General features: G+C 47.7%; 1 protein-coding gene across 1 annotated transcript; it reads right to left on the reverse strand.

The window, feature by feature from the left end:
• Positions 1–1,864: 1,864 nt before the first annotated feature.
• On the reverse strand, positions 1,865–10,674 carry LOC109475379 (polycystic kidney disease protein 1-like 2). Its single transcript, XM_019775987.1, is given in 17 exon segments — positions 1,865–2,274; positions 2,649–2,729; positions 2,928–3,068; positions 3,190–3,489; positions 3,492–3,815; positions 3,901–4,075; positions 4,235–4,453; positions 5,311–5,511; positions 5,827–5,925; positions 6,104–6,217; positions 6,460–6,658; positions 7,351–7,511; positions 8,003–8,170; positions 8,976–9,206; positions 9,524–9,636; positions 9,940–10,079; positions 10,511–10,674. Coding segments are annotated over 17 exon segments (3,210 nt in total). The 5' UTR covers positions 10,645–10,674.
• Between the last annotated feature and the right edge of the window lie 2,654 nt (positions 10,675–13,328).

Below are 13,328 nucleotides of genomic sequence, written 5' to 3' on the forward strand. Positions count from 1 at the left end.
TTCCGCCGGGTTTGCTTCAGTTTCTACCAACATTTTTTGAAACTTAAAAGAACGTTAAAAAATAAAAACAGTTTTGTATTCTTGTTTCAGCCTGAAAATTTGCTTCATATACGGATATAATAATACTGATAATAATGTTATATACTCTATTATACAAGAAAGATGCCGATACAGTTTTCTAGTTTGTTACCCAGGAACAACCTGGCATATCTCACTACTGTACGGGTTTGTACTTCTGTGGCACTTCTGTGGGAATAAAGACATCATATCTGGCAGACTGAGTTTCTGTTGTCTGTATGAGCTTGATGTGTTATGTGATATGAGTCCTTCTTTCCACAAATTATGAACATGACACCATCAAAAGGAATTCTGAATTTCACTCACGATTATAATACGTATGGATTATTACAAGTAAGTTAAACGTTATAGTATATAACACACGTATCATCCTATACAACGCAGCTTCTCGTTGCTAAGGCAACGGCCTGCCTTCCCAACAGAAATGAGATAGTTGCTGTGAAGTTTCATACCTACGCTCTACAAGCGAACGCCAGTTGCGACAGTAAAACCACATCTTTACAGGCGGTAGGAAAATGAGAAAAACTCTACATGTACTCACCCCGCCATGTTGTCAGTCGGAAATGGCGGGAACGCCTGATTTACACAACTATAACATAGTCCGACTGTACCATTTGGTTCTACAGGTAACCTTCGACATCATGACGTCATAGATTCAACAATACCTATCTTGAATGACCGCAACACCAGTTTAATGAAGTAGAGATTAAACGTCATGTAGCAAAGTAAGGAGAGTTAAAATCATCTTTATTAAGTTTTCACAAACACACAAGACGAATAGTTACAAACACTTAGGCTAGGTCAGTCCCTTATTATGAGTTAAGGAACTCACGGGACGCAAGGTAAATATGCGTGCGTCGGGCAAACTGGACGCCGAAACTGCAGTTCAAAAAGGTCTAATCAATATAATACAAGTTACACAATTAATATATTGCACTGATTGACTATTGCACTTCTACGTGTAGCAAGCTATTTACAGCATGAGAACAGCCCCGTAGGTTTTTCCCAACCAGCAGTATTTCTTCCACAGTAAATGACATACTAAGTACAGATTGCACATTTGGCCAGTCTGGTTTTCGGGTGTCGTACTTCCCTGTCCTTGTGGTTAACTACACATACATGTAGCGATCTTAACTTCTAGGTGGTTTCCCCACTTCCCTACCCCCTACTTCCTACTTCAATCGTTACAAGAGTAGCTTCGTAGCTGCTATGACTGTGAATTTCATCACAAGTGGTTGGTTCATTCATTCATTCATTCATTCATTCATTCATTAAATCTGACAATACTATTGCACAGCCGTACAAAGTGGGTTCATCACAAGTGGTTGGTTCATTCTTTCTTTCATTCATTCATTCATTAAATGTGACAATACTATTGCACAGCCGGACAATGTGGGTTTATCACAAGTGGTTGGTTCATTCTTTCATTCATTCATTCATTCATTAAATGTGACAATACTATTGCACAGCCGTACAAAGTGGGTTCATCACAAGTGGTTGGTTCATTCATTCTTTCATTCATTCATTCATTCATTAAATGTGACAATACTATTGCACAGCCGTACAAAGTGGGTTCATCACAAGTGGTTGGTTCATTCTTTCATTCATTCATTCATTCATTCATTAAATGTGACAATACTATTGCACAGCCGTACAATGTGGGTTTATCACAAGTGGTTGGTTCATTCATTCATTCATTCATTCATTCATTCATTCAATGAGAACAATACTATTGTACAGCCGTACAATGTGGGTTCATCACAGGTGGTTTTGACTCCAGTCTGGACTAGACCTGTGTCTCAGCTGTATGGGTCTGACCAAAACACTCGTTAGTTTCATCGCAGTTGCAGTAGTGGCGAGTGTTACGCGCTGGCGGCGCGGCGGCCCTGGCCTTGACCTTGGCCTCGCGAGCAGCCTTGGCGAGCCTGTCCTTCCGCTGCCGTGCCGCCGCCACCTTGCCCCGCCCCTTCTCCCCCATCATGGCGGAGGTCGCGCTGACGAACACGCCCGCCGTGAGGCTGAGCAGCAGGTACAGGATCGTGAAGCCGGACGCGAAGAGGAACAGCGGCCCCACCAACTCGCTCGGCGTGGCGAGCACGGCATAGCTGACCTGTCCCCACGGCAGGAACGTCAGGCCGACTGTGGCGGCGGACAGGGACCGGAAGGTCTCCACGTACGGGCAGAACAGCAGATAGCCTGGGGAGACACAACAGGGGAGAAAAGTTACAGTAGCAACGGACCGAATGCTGGTTTGTACATGTGCATGTACGTACATCAGGTACAGGTAGTGGGGATACAATGCGGACGGGAAAAGGTGTGAGGGTGACGACACCGTTGCATGAGGCTAAGAATAGAAAAGGGACTTGGGCAGTACAACAGAAATGTGCCGGCTGGTCATGCTTTGGTTGCTTACAACGCTTCAGCAGGACAGGAAAAAAAAGCATATGAGTTTGAAGCTATAGTTGTAAATGCTGGTAACAGTCCATCAACTCACCAGCAAACAGCGAAAAGTTCCAAAATAACCTGCAGGATCGCAGAACTTTAGTAGTGACACGTACAGACCAACTCACCTGACATACTGAAGCCCAGGACGGCTAGGATGAAGATGGCCAGGCTGCCCAGCAGCTGCAGGCGGATGTTGATGAGGGTATCTGGAAAAGAGACAAACGTACGAATCAAGCACAGCAGTCCACCGATGCCCATCGACATTGCGGCCGCTAACATGATATTAGTGACTGCCAGCTCCCTATCAGTACTCACCGAGGTACGTGCGAACCCGGGCGCTCCCTATCAGTACTCACCGAGGTACGTGCGAACCCGGGCGCTGACCCTCCCCTATCAGTACTCACCGAGGTACGTGCGAACCCGGGCGCTGACCCTCAGCAGGCTGCAGAGTTGCACCAGGTGCAGCCAGATCACCAAGGCGACGGCGGCGGTGAACTGGTCACTCCAGAAGGCCACATCGGTCAGGTCCACGAAACTGCGTTGGTCTGAATATAAAACGTTACATAATTAGCCAGGTATATAAAATATATTACAACTTTCAATCATAATAAGCAGAAATGCAACAATTATCATGTAAGCATAGAATGTAGACGGCAAACTACGCACCCTTCTGCAGTTCTTGGCTGATGAGCGACTTTGCCTTGCCCGCGAACGCGTCCTTCGACGCCATCGCCCCGATGACGTAGAGTGACGTCGCGACCGACGCGACTTCCACGCCGGTCCAGACCTGGAGGAGGAAGGACCTTCCTTCCTGACGCGCGTTCTTCACCAGCCGGATGGTGACGTACAGGAGGCAGGCCACGAACACTGCCTTGGCCACGAAAAGGAGGGTGGGGGCCATGCCTTGCGCAGTCAGCGGGAATGTGGACACTTGGAGGGTCGCGATCGCCCCCGCTGACGGGGGAACTCAAAAAGCACGGACACCGTGCTGAACAGGTTGGCGTTGACGTGGTACAGGGTCAGGTCCAGCACGAGAGCGGCCGTGTACGGGTCGATCCACCGGTTTGCCTTCAGGATCCTCAGCGTTTCCATCACTTCTGCTCGCGTCTCGCCGAGGTTGACGCGGTGGCCGAGTCCGCCGTACGAGCCCATCGTCCCGCGGAGAACGTGGCTGAATGTGGCGGGCGAAGACTCCGGGAAGGACGCGGCTGCCTCACCTGCTGTCCCGCTGACGTGCGGCATCACGCACGGCTTGTTGGAGTGGAGAGCCGGCAGCGGAACGTCGCATTTGCCTGGGAAAGGAAACCATAGATTATTGCACCCATTCACTGAAAGGAAAAGTATTGATGTATTTATGTATTGATGTATTGGTTGTACCTGCTTGAGCCCTGATCTGGCCGAGGCGGACCGGTCCCACACGGTAGGCAGGCATGTCGCTGATGAACACACTGTCCCTCCAGTCCAGCGCGTCGCCGTTGTACTGCTGTGTCGGGTACAGCTGACGCGCGAAGGTTCCTTCGAGCCAGGGCAGCACATCCTTCTGGGTCTTCACCTGCAACAAAAGTGATCTGTTAGTGCAAAAGTTGTTGCACCAAATTGCGGAATACTTTCTAAAGCAAACATCTCCTTATAAGTCTGTCTCAGAAAGTTTTCTAGGCTAAGAAGATGTAGATAAGAGCCATTACGGGGAAGGAAATGCAAGCGATTTTACCAAGTCGGTGCCGTTGGAGAAGCCAGCTTTGAGCCGTTGGTTGATGGCAGGAGCGGAAGGACTCCACCCCTCATGGACCATCAGGATGGCAGCAGTGATGATGATGACACCCAGAATGCACTGCCTGACGTTGTTGGTGAGCTGCAGCCAGTTCTTCCTCTCGGCGCGCTGCTGCTTCAGCTGCTCTGTCTCCTGCAGCTCTGACCAGGCGGCCAGCGGCTCGGCGGGGAGGGTCTCTGCAGAACAACGTGAACAAAACGTTAAGCTGTGGCACTAAACTATAGTCTTTATCTGTTTATTCTTTCTGCGCGTAACGCCACCGTCGCCATGCTGGTTGGCTAATCCTGGAAGAGTCAGACTGTGTCAGTGTAGGAGAGTCGCACCTTCAGCATGTAAACTGGTAAGGGCGAGACGACCTAAGAAGAATATGACCATTCAGACCCAAACACACATATCAATAAAAGTTGGGGTACACGTCCATCTAGTGTGTGTGTAAGAGAGCGTGCTACTAGTGGGTATAGGTACATGTTACAATGTGTAATACTTACTAGTGGGGATAGGTACATGTTACAATGTGTAATACTTACTAGTGGGTATAGGCACATGTTACAATGTGTAATACTTACTAGTGGGTATAGGTACATGTCACAATGTGTAATACTTACTAGTGGCTATAGGTACATGTCACAATGTGTAATACTTACTAGTGGCTATAGGTACATGTTACAATGTGTAATACTTGCCTTCGACAGGCTGGCGTTTTCCTGCCTCAACATCCTCGTCCTTGTCCTTGTCGTCGGTGTCGCTCTTCTTCGCGCGACAAGCACAGAGGACCGAGGTCCCGAAGGCCAAGATAACAGCCTTCAGCAAAATTAAAAACAAACAAATAAAACAAACAAACTTAACGAAACTAAGGCCATTGACATCCTCTATGTGTAAACCAAGGTACAAGATAAGGTGTGCCTAGAGCAAACTAAAATATAACTAAAGTAATAATATTAAACAAAAACACAGTTCTCCCTGTATTTGGTGTTTGTAAGAACAAAGATAAAACAGTAGTGATTAAGCGTGTTCACCTCTGCTGGTTGGACCACCACCATGGACTGTAGGAACGACAGCCCGAACGCTGTGAGCCACTGGATGGACTTGTCCCTGCCCCACTCCATGCTGTACAGCAGCAGGAAGAACCCGGAGGCCAGGGTGGTCAGGGCCAGCAGCGCCCAGCCCACGTACACGGACCAGTAGGGCAGCTGCAGGCCGGAAGACTTCGGCACGCCCTGGTGGGAAACAAGACGGGATCAAGTTTGTATTAATGTGTACATGGTCACTTCTTCAGCATGTGTCCTTTCCGACCGCCCAGTCTTGGAGAACACAAGTTAAGCTTAAAATAGATGGGTGTCTAGTTAAAGAAAGAATCAAGATGTGATTTACATCTCTCCCTCCTTCCATCTATATCTATCTTTCCATGTATGTATGTAATACTATGTATGTATGTATGTATGTATGTATGTATATTGTATGTATGTAACTATCTATCTATCACACATTTCAATAGCATGTTTGCGGATCAGACAGTGAGATTGGGACTTCACCTTTGGGCGGCATCGGCGGAAAATCTGCACGATGATGAAGTTGATGGGGAACGTCTGGAGCGTGGTCCAGAGGCTCACCAACAGCATCTCCGCAGTCAACTGTACCAAACAAAGAGACAAATACTGTAATCACCTATTCGCTGTACATGTGCTTGAATTACATTGTGTTGGGTGCAAGTTTAACCACACCATTGTGTTGGGTGCAAGTTTAACCACACCATTGTGTTGGGTGCAAGTTTAACCACACCATTGTGGAAGGCGCCAGATGAGCACGTACCTGGACGGATCCGATGGTGAGCACGACGCTGGATGCCCCCTGCCCGGACCCCCTGAACCACATGGCGCTGGTAATCATCTTACAGAACAGGAGGCAAACGCAGCACGACAGGCGCTACAATATGGGAAAATACAGTAATCAATTTACATGACTTGCCATTAAACATTCCAGTGTCCGACAAACTTTTGCTGCATAGTGTTAGAGCACCTGCGTAGAGTTAGGGTTATGGTTAGGGTTAGTCTCCACAGCACGACCACACCTGCCAAATATAACTGCCCCCCCCCCTCTCCTCAACCCTACCAGTGCTGGGGAAAATATTTGTCAGTGGCCAAAAAACGGCCTGACGCCGGCCCCACCTGCACGCGGGAGAAGTAGCTCTTGGGGCGTGACGTCACCACGGAGAGCCAGACGTGCCCGTCCTTGAACTTCTCCCTGAGCTTGAGGCTGAAGCGCTTCGCCAGGGGCACGTCCGACTCCGCTGTGGGGGGCAGGGTCCGCTTGAGACAGCCGTCTCCGTGCTCCACCCCCAGCCAGCCGTTACACACGAACTGGGTCCTGCAGAAAACAACACAAAGGGTTATGTTTAAAGTTAAAACTTTTGGTCCAACACAAAAATTCACCGAGAGCTTTCGACCAGTCACTCTGGTCTTCCTCAGTAGACTGACCCAGTGAAGCTTGTCACGTGGCTTCTTTGAAGTGTGACGTCAACACAGACAAGCAAAAATAATTCATTACATGGACAAAAAAAGATAATACTAACAGAAGACAATGCAAAATGTCTCTTGCGATGTACCTACGACGATTTTTCGGCGACGATATATCACTTTATGTCATATGTTACAGAAGCGACGGGTTCAATACTTCATGATCACTGATGGGAAAAGGCAATGTTCTTTGGGTCTCACCAGGGATGAAGACGTAAGTAAATAAGACAGAAAAAGAAGAAAGGTCTCCCGTGCCCTTATGCAGAGCGTAGGGCAGTGCCCATATCCAATTCTGTAGCCCTTGGGCGACACACAGTTGTGCAAGGCACTACAGCAGGGGGCTAGTCCGCTGGTAGTGCTGTGTGCTTGACCTTCCCACACTCTTTCTCATACGTGCTGAGTGCTAAGCAGAGAAAGAAGTGTGTACCATTTTTAAAGTCTTTGGTATTACCCGGCCGAGGTTTGAACTCACGACCTCCCGGTTACAAAGCGAGCACTCTACCAATTGAGCTATTGCACCGGTATAGTAAGTAAAATATGTACTTTTTGTTAGTCCTCAGGTCTGTGACCTCCACCCTCTCCAGGAGCCAGGAGGCGTGGCGCCCCTCCCCCGAGTTGTCGTGCCACACCGTCAGGCTGGTCAGACCGCCCAGCTTCTGCGGGGTCGTCAGCAGGAACGTGTTCACGCCTCCGGTCTGGAAGGTCTGCACAACGGAATGTGATGTAATGTCACAAGCAAGGAAAGGCTAGGTGTAACAAGTCGTTTGGTGTATAATATAGTCAGCTGCCGCCGCGCCGCGTACCTGCGAAGCTGGTCTCCAGGTGTGTTACGCCGAAGGGCGCGCGCGCGGTTATACCGTACCGGCTATACAGGTACAAATACAGGTGCAAGGTGTGCAAAATGAATTTGACGTTATCAATATTACACATCATTCATTGAGTTAGGACATCAAATATAGGAAAAATGGAGTATTGGCTTTACATGCTTACATTAAATCATGTAAACCATAGCGATTCTCGGGAAAAGACTGTTGTTTATTAGCTTTCGGAAGAGAGAGAGAATGCAAGAGACACAGGAAGAAAGAGAAAGATGGAGGCACAGAGAGCTAGAGAGGAAGATAGAGAGGTGTTAGAGAAAGAAAGGAAAGAGGGAGTAACGGAGAGCTAGAGAGAATGCTAGAGAGGTGTTACTGACCATGTCGTCCTGCTGAAACGACCTCGGGCCCGTGCTGCCCTTCTCTCCTGTCAGGACGAAGCCGACCGTGGACCGCGTCCCGGCTCCCCAGTCGTGCCCGGTGTCCACCCGCACCAGGAACCGGCTGCGGTGGCGGCGGCGGTTGCCGTGCGCGTTCCTGATACTCCACTGAGACGACAAAGAGACAAGCACGCTAGGATTAGCCTCTGTACACTTGAAGAAGCCACACAGGCGAAACCGGTCGTGTGACAGGCTGAATGTCTTACTGAGGGACGACTGCGTGTGCAAGATGTCGGTTAGCTTGAGGAATGAATCCCCTCTACTATACAAATCACGCTAGGATATCAAATACTACCGTGACGTCTTGTCTTTAAGGATGGAGAGACGAAACTTACTCAGTTCGTGTGGCCTGTTTTGGACACATGCTGAAGATATATCGGAACACGTAGCCATAGAATTTGCTATACAAGGGTCAACAAGTAAGCAGCTCATAAAGAGCGCGTGCGCACACTTTTACTCTATGTACAGAGGACTGGCATCAAAGACAAAGGACCAGTTTCCCAAGGGAGCAAGTGGTGATCAAAAAAGAGTAAGGCATGATTTACTCAAGCGATGAATAAACTAATTGCAGCAATAGAATGTTACTTCTAATGATAAAAGATGAACAGTTCGAGAGCGAAGAATCTGTGACAATTGCGCCAGACATAGCCTCCGTAGCAGGCTTATAGAACTGGGGATTTGGTGGTCTTCGGCTGTTTTCTGATTAGCCTCCGTAGCAGGCTTATAGAACTGTGGGTTTGGTGATCTTCGGCTGTTTTCTGATTAGCCTAGTTCCGAAAAATGGGGATAATTCGACCAGGCCGGCTATTTTGTCTATATGCAATCAGAAAATAGCACATAAAACCTCACAAAGACCATGAAGACCCCTAAAACCCCCAGTTTTTGGCATGCTATGGAGGCTAGTCAGACCCACCTTCTGCTCGTCTGCCTTGTCCTTCCTGCGAGCGGGATAGATCAGGACGAAGTACATCCCCATCACCACCACCATGGTGGTCCACACGGCGTAGTTGTTCACCAGGTCCTTGAACTTGGAGAAGACGGTCTTGAAGTTGATCCTGTTGGGTTCGGTCCCGCCGGAGGTGCCGAACCCCGTCAGGTGGTCACACAGGCAGACGGTGTGGGCCAGGGTGGAGGCGGGGCTCACCTGGAAAATAGTGTTCATAGTCGCAACGATATCTTCAGGTTACAAGGTAGGAGTTTTTTAACCTCCTCCTTGCACCCAAATTGGTGGAAAGACAAGATCGTAAAAAGGCACTGGACTTCGTTTAAAGGTAGCAGAGTCTAGGGCCATGGACCGTGTAACATGGAGGAACGTACCGGGAGGAAACAAGGGTCCAGATCCTGGCGTAGGTACGTAGGTAGGTGGGAAGGTACCAGAACTTTGAAAAAGCCCAAAGTGGATAGAAGATTTACATTTCCAGGAAAGGTACACTTTCGTTTCTTGTCAGTAGTTTTTCTTACCCGACAGCCGTCTCTTTTCCATGAGCCCGTCTCTGCGTCTATCCCGGGGTCCCAGAACACGCAGTCCAGCCGCGTGATGTCCACCGAGTAGGGACATCCCTCTGGTGGACAGCCTGGACAGATAGGGAAACGGAACACGACGGGCTGGGTATATAGCCGTGTAACATTCATACACCCTATCCTGTAGGATTCTTTAATGAAAAATCTGCACCCGCGGTGAAAATATCAGTAATTGCTGCAATCCGCATTATCATGACATGTAACTTTTGGGTAATCCCATCAGCATTTCCTGCACCTACACATAAGATATATTAAAACCCCGGCTAGCATTAGTGTCATATATTTTACACAGATATCATTTTCACAACTCGTATCTTCTGCATGGCAACATGCACAGAAGCCATGACGCCACGTACCGTCCACCTTTAGCCCGATGGTGTACTCCTCAGTCCCGTTGTCCCCTGCCGTGTCCGGCTGCAGTACCGTGTAGGTGACGTGGACGTCGCCGTCGGGCCGAACAGTCTTAGCGATGAAGTCATCCCAGCTGAACTCCTTCCTGTGCGTCAAGGCATAGATCTTACATTATAAACTTATAGGCGCGGGGCCGAGTATCCTGTAATATCTTATGGATAAGCTGTCACTTTTGTATTCACCATAACGTTATAAACTACGTAGCAAGACATGGCATCATCAAAAATGTTATCCATTCTAGACGACTTCACAGATATTGAGAGACCATTGAAGACCATTGAGAGACCATTGAGTGTTGCAAGTTTTAAAGAATTTCAACGGTCAATCAGGGACATCCAACGTCTTACAATGATCTGAATCTTTTTTTATTGTCGCACATCGGCTGACAAAAATCTCCATCCTATGAAAATGTAGCCTGGGTGCCATCCTCTGTAGTTTCCGCCGGCTCCCTAATGTCGCTGGCTACCGGTAGAAACTACGGAGGATGGCACCCAGGCTAATGAAAAAGGATCTTACTTAAAGTCGTAGTCCGTCTGGTTGGGGAAGCCTCCCAGCTTGCCGTACATGAGGGCGGCCGGGTAGGGGGCCACCAGGCTGACCAACACGCCGTACGTCTGGTTCCTCCTGGCGCTGAAGGTCCGGAACACCATGGTGTCGTTAGGGAACGGGGAGTACTTCACCAGGCGGGGGGCGGGGAATATGTCAGGGGCGTTCTTCAACACCACAGTGATGTCCTCTGACAGGTCCTGCAGTAAAACATAAGGACTACTGGTATTACCTCTATCAATATGACAATGTATTTTTATGCTTTTACAATATGCTTTCACAATATTACGCTTTTACAATAGATTATTATATTTTCATGAAAGTTCATCTGTGTTGGTAGTTACATGTTTAAAGTAAAAACATTTGGTCCAACAAAAAAATTCACCTAGAGCTTTCGACCAGTCACTCTGGTCTTCCTCAGTAGACTGACCCAGTGATGCTTGTCACGTGGCTTTTTTGAAGTGTGACGTCAACACTGCGTCAGTCTACTGAGGAAGACCAGAGTGACTGGTCGAAAGCTCTAGGTGGGAGAACTTTTTGTGTTGGATCAAAAATTTCTTTAAACTTGTTTCAATCATCTTAAAAGAACGCCACCTTGACTTTGAGGGTTCCTCTCCCGGCTTGCTTCAGCTCGATGTCCACGACCGACGACTTGATGTCCTTTGCGGACTCATCCCAGACATACGGGTTCCGGTCATATCCAACCACCTGGAGTAAAACAACGGGTTAGTTAGGATTCCCCGGATTTTGGTCATGGTGTGCATTCATATCCCTTCACTTAAAAACATTACTTTAAAATATAAACATCTTGTGGTAAAGGATATACTCAATGCAAGAATAATAGTTTAACCATTTATAATACCACACTGTCGTATGCCAACACATGCTCCTATAAAGATACATTTTATTAATTGTAATTGTAGCACACAGAGTGAAATTCACACACAGAGTAACAAGCATCTGCATTCACAGTGAGCACATCTTTTCAAAACATATCAAAACTTTATCTAATTCATTCCGCAGTTTGAAAGTACTTTCCTTCATGGCTGCATCTTCAGCAACCCCTCCTCCGGTCAGGGCGCGCGGACCCGGCAACGTCACTCCTCCCGCATGCGCAGAGACAGCTGCCCCTCCCAGCCTTCCTCCTGAAGCCTTCTCCAGGACCATCTGCACAGCTCTGGAGCCGAGCTCCACGCGCCCGGCGCCACCCTTGCTGTCCAGTAGAGCATCGGCGATGCTGTCCAGGTTCCTCTGCAATTCCCGGGTCACTTCTCGTTGCTGCGTGCAAAACACAACATGGCAAAGTTAGGGCTAAAGCAAAAGCATCAGGATACTCTAGATAAGACAAGCATCGGAAAACAGAATTTTTCATGGTTGAATGAATACTCTCTCCAAACACTTCATCTGTAGAAAAAAAAAGAAGAAACTGGTCAGAATGTTCATGCCAACAATCTGGTGAAATGAAAATATAGATATTGGGGGAGTTGGATGTGCTCTATTCTAAAAAAAAGGAAAAGTGGGATCGTTTGTCTTCCTCTGTTTTCAAAAAAGGAGTCAAACCCAGTAGTTTTACCAGTAGTTTCTTAGTAGTTATCAATAGTTCTATGTGTACTAATTGTCTGTTTTTTATACTCGTATCAAATGTTTCTTCTGTTCCTGCAATTAGCCCTCGGGCATGAATTTGCAATAAAACAAAAATTACAAAGTATGTTTCCTCAAAAAGACAGAGTCTTACGTATGCCCACTGCCGCTCCTGTTTCTCTCGGAGTTTCCCCTGCATCTTCTGGCGGAACTCCTCCCGTTTGCGCGGGGGGAGCCTGCGCAGAGCGGCGACGTCCTCCTCGTCCTCTGAAACCGTCTCCGAACCTCCCGACGCCATCAGGGATGCCACGGTGTCCACCACGGCTGCAGGAAAACACAAACATGTCAGTGCAGCATTTTTTAACGTTTGTTTGTTTGTTTGTTTATTTATCCAGGAAATACATATCACCTGAATGGCATTTTTCAATGGTTCTTTGGGGCAAACATAATCTATTAACAAAATGAACCCAAAATTAACAAAAGGCATCAAATTAAGTTAGGCAGATTACAAATTGATACAAAATCAACGTCACTTAAATAACATTCTCACTTGAGCTAAGTGAGGAAAGCCGTGTAAATTGCCTTTCCCAAGGGCACAAGATCGGTGGCATATCAAGACTCGAACCCGGGACCTCTTGGTTCCGAGTCGATCACTCCGCCGCTACGCCACACGACCCCACATACGTACGTTGCAGGACACACTAGAGTTAGGCAAGAGTGTCGGAGAAAAAGAGAGTCGGGGATACCTGCAGCGGTGGGAGCGAGTTCCTCCATACTGGCCCCTCCAAGTGCACCTCGCTTGATGGAGTCTGCCATGGCTCCCACCACGTAACTTCCCTCAGCCTGTTCAACAAGGACAATACATATGGTTAATGAGATGTAAGTAATGACAATACATATGGTTACTGGGATGTAATAGTAATGACAAACAGGTATGACTATTTCTTCATGTGACAAGTGGAGTAGTCTTCTGGGGAAGTGCACCAAATCTGCAGAGATGGCGGGAAAGAGTCCAGAACTAGCTGATGATGATGGCATTTACAAAGTGTTGCAAATTATCTCAGCCTTGTTGATCTTCGAAGCCCAGCAGCCAATCTGACTTCAGGAAAGTTAATTTCTACCGGATGGACCGGAAGAATAAGGTAATTTCTACCGGATGGACCGGAAGAATAAGGTAATTTCTACCGGATGGACCGGAAGAATAAGG

This window comes from Branchiostoma belcheri, unplaced genomic scaffold, assembly GCF_001625305.1.
Source record: "Branchiostoma belcheri isolate BF01 breed outbred unplaced genomic scaffold, Haploidv18h27 scaffold336, whole genome shotgun sequence".
Classification (NCBI taxonomy): domain Eukaryota; kingdom Metazoa; phylum Chordata; class Leptocardii; order Amphioxiformes; family Branchiostomatidae; genus Branchiostoma; species Branchiostoma belcheri.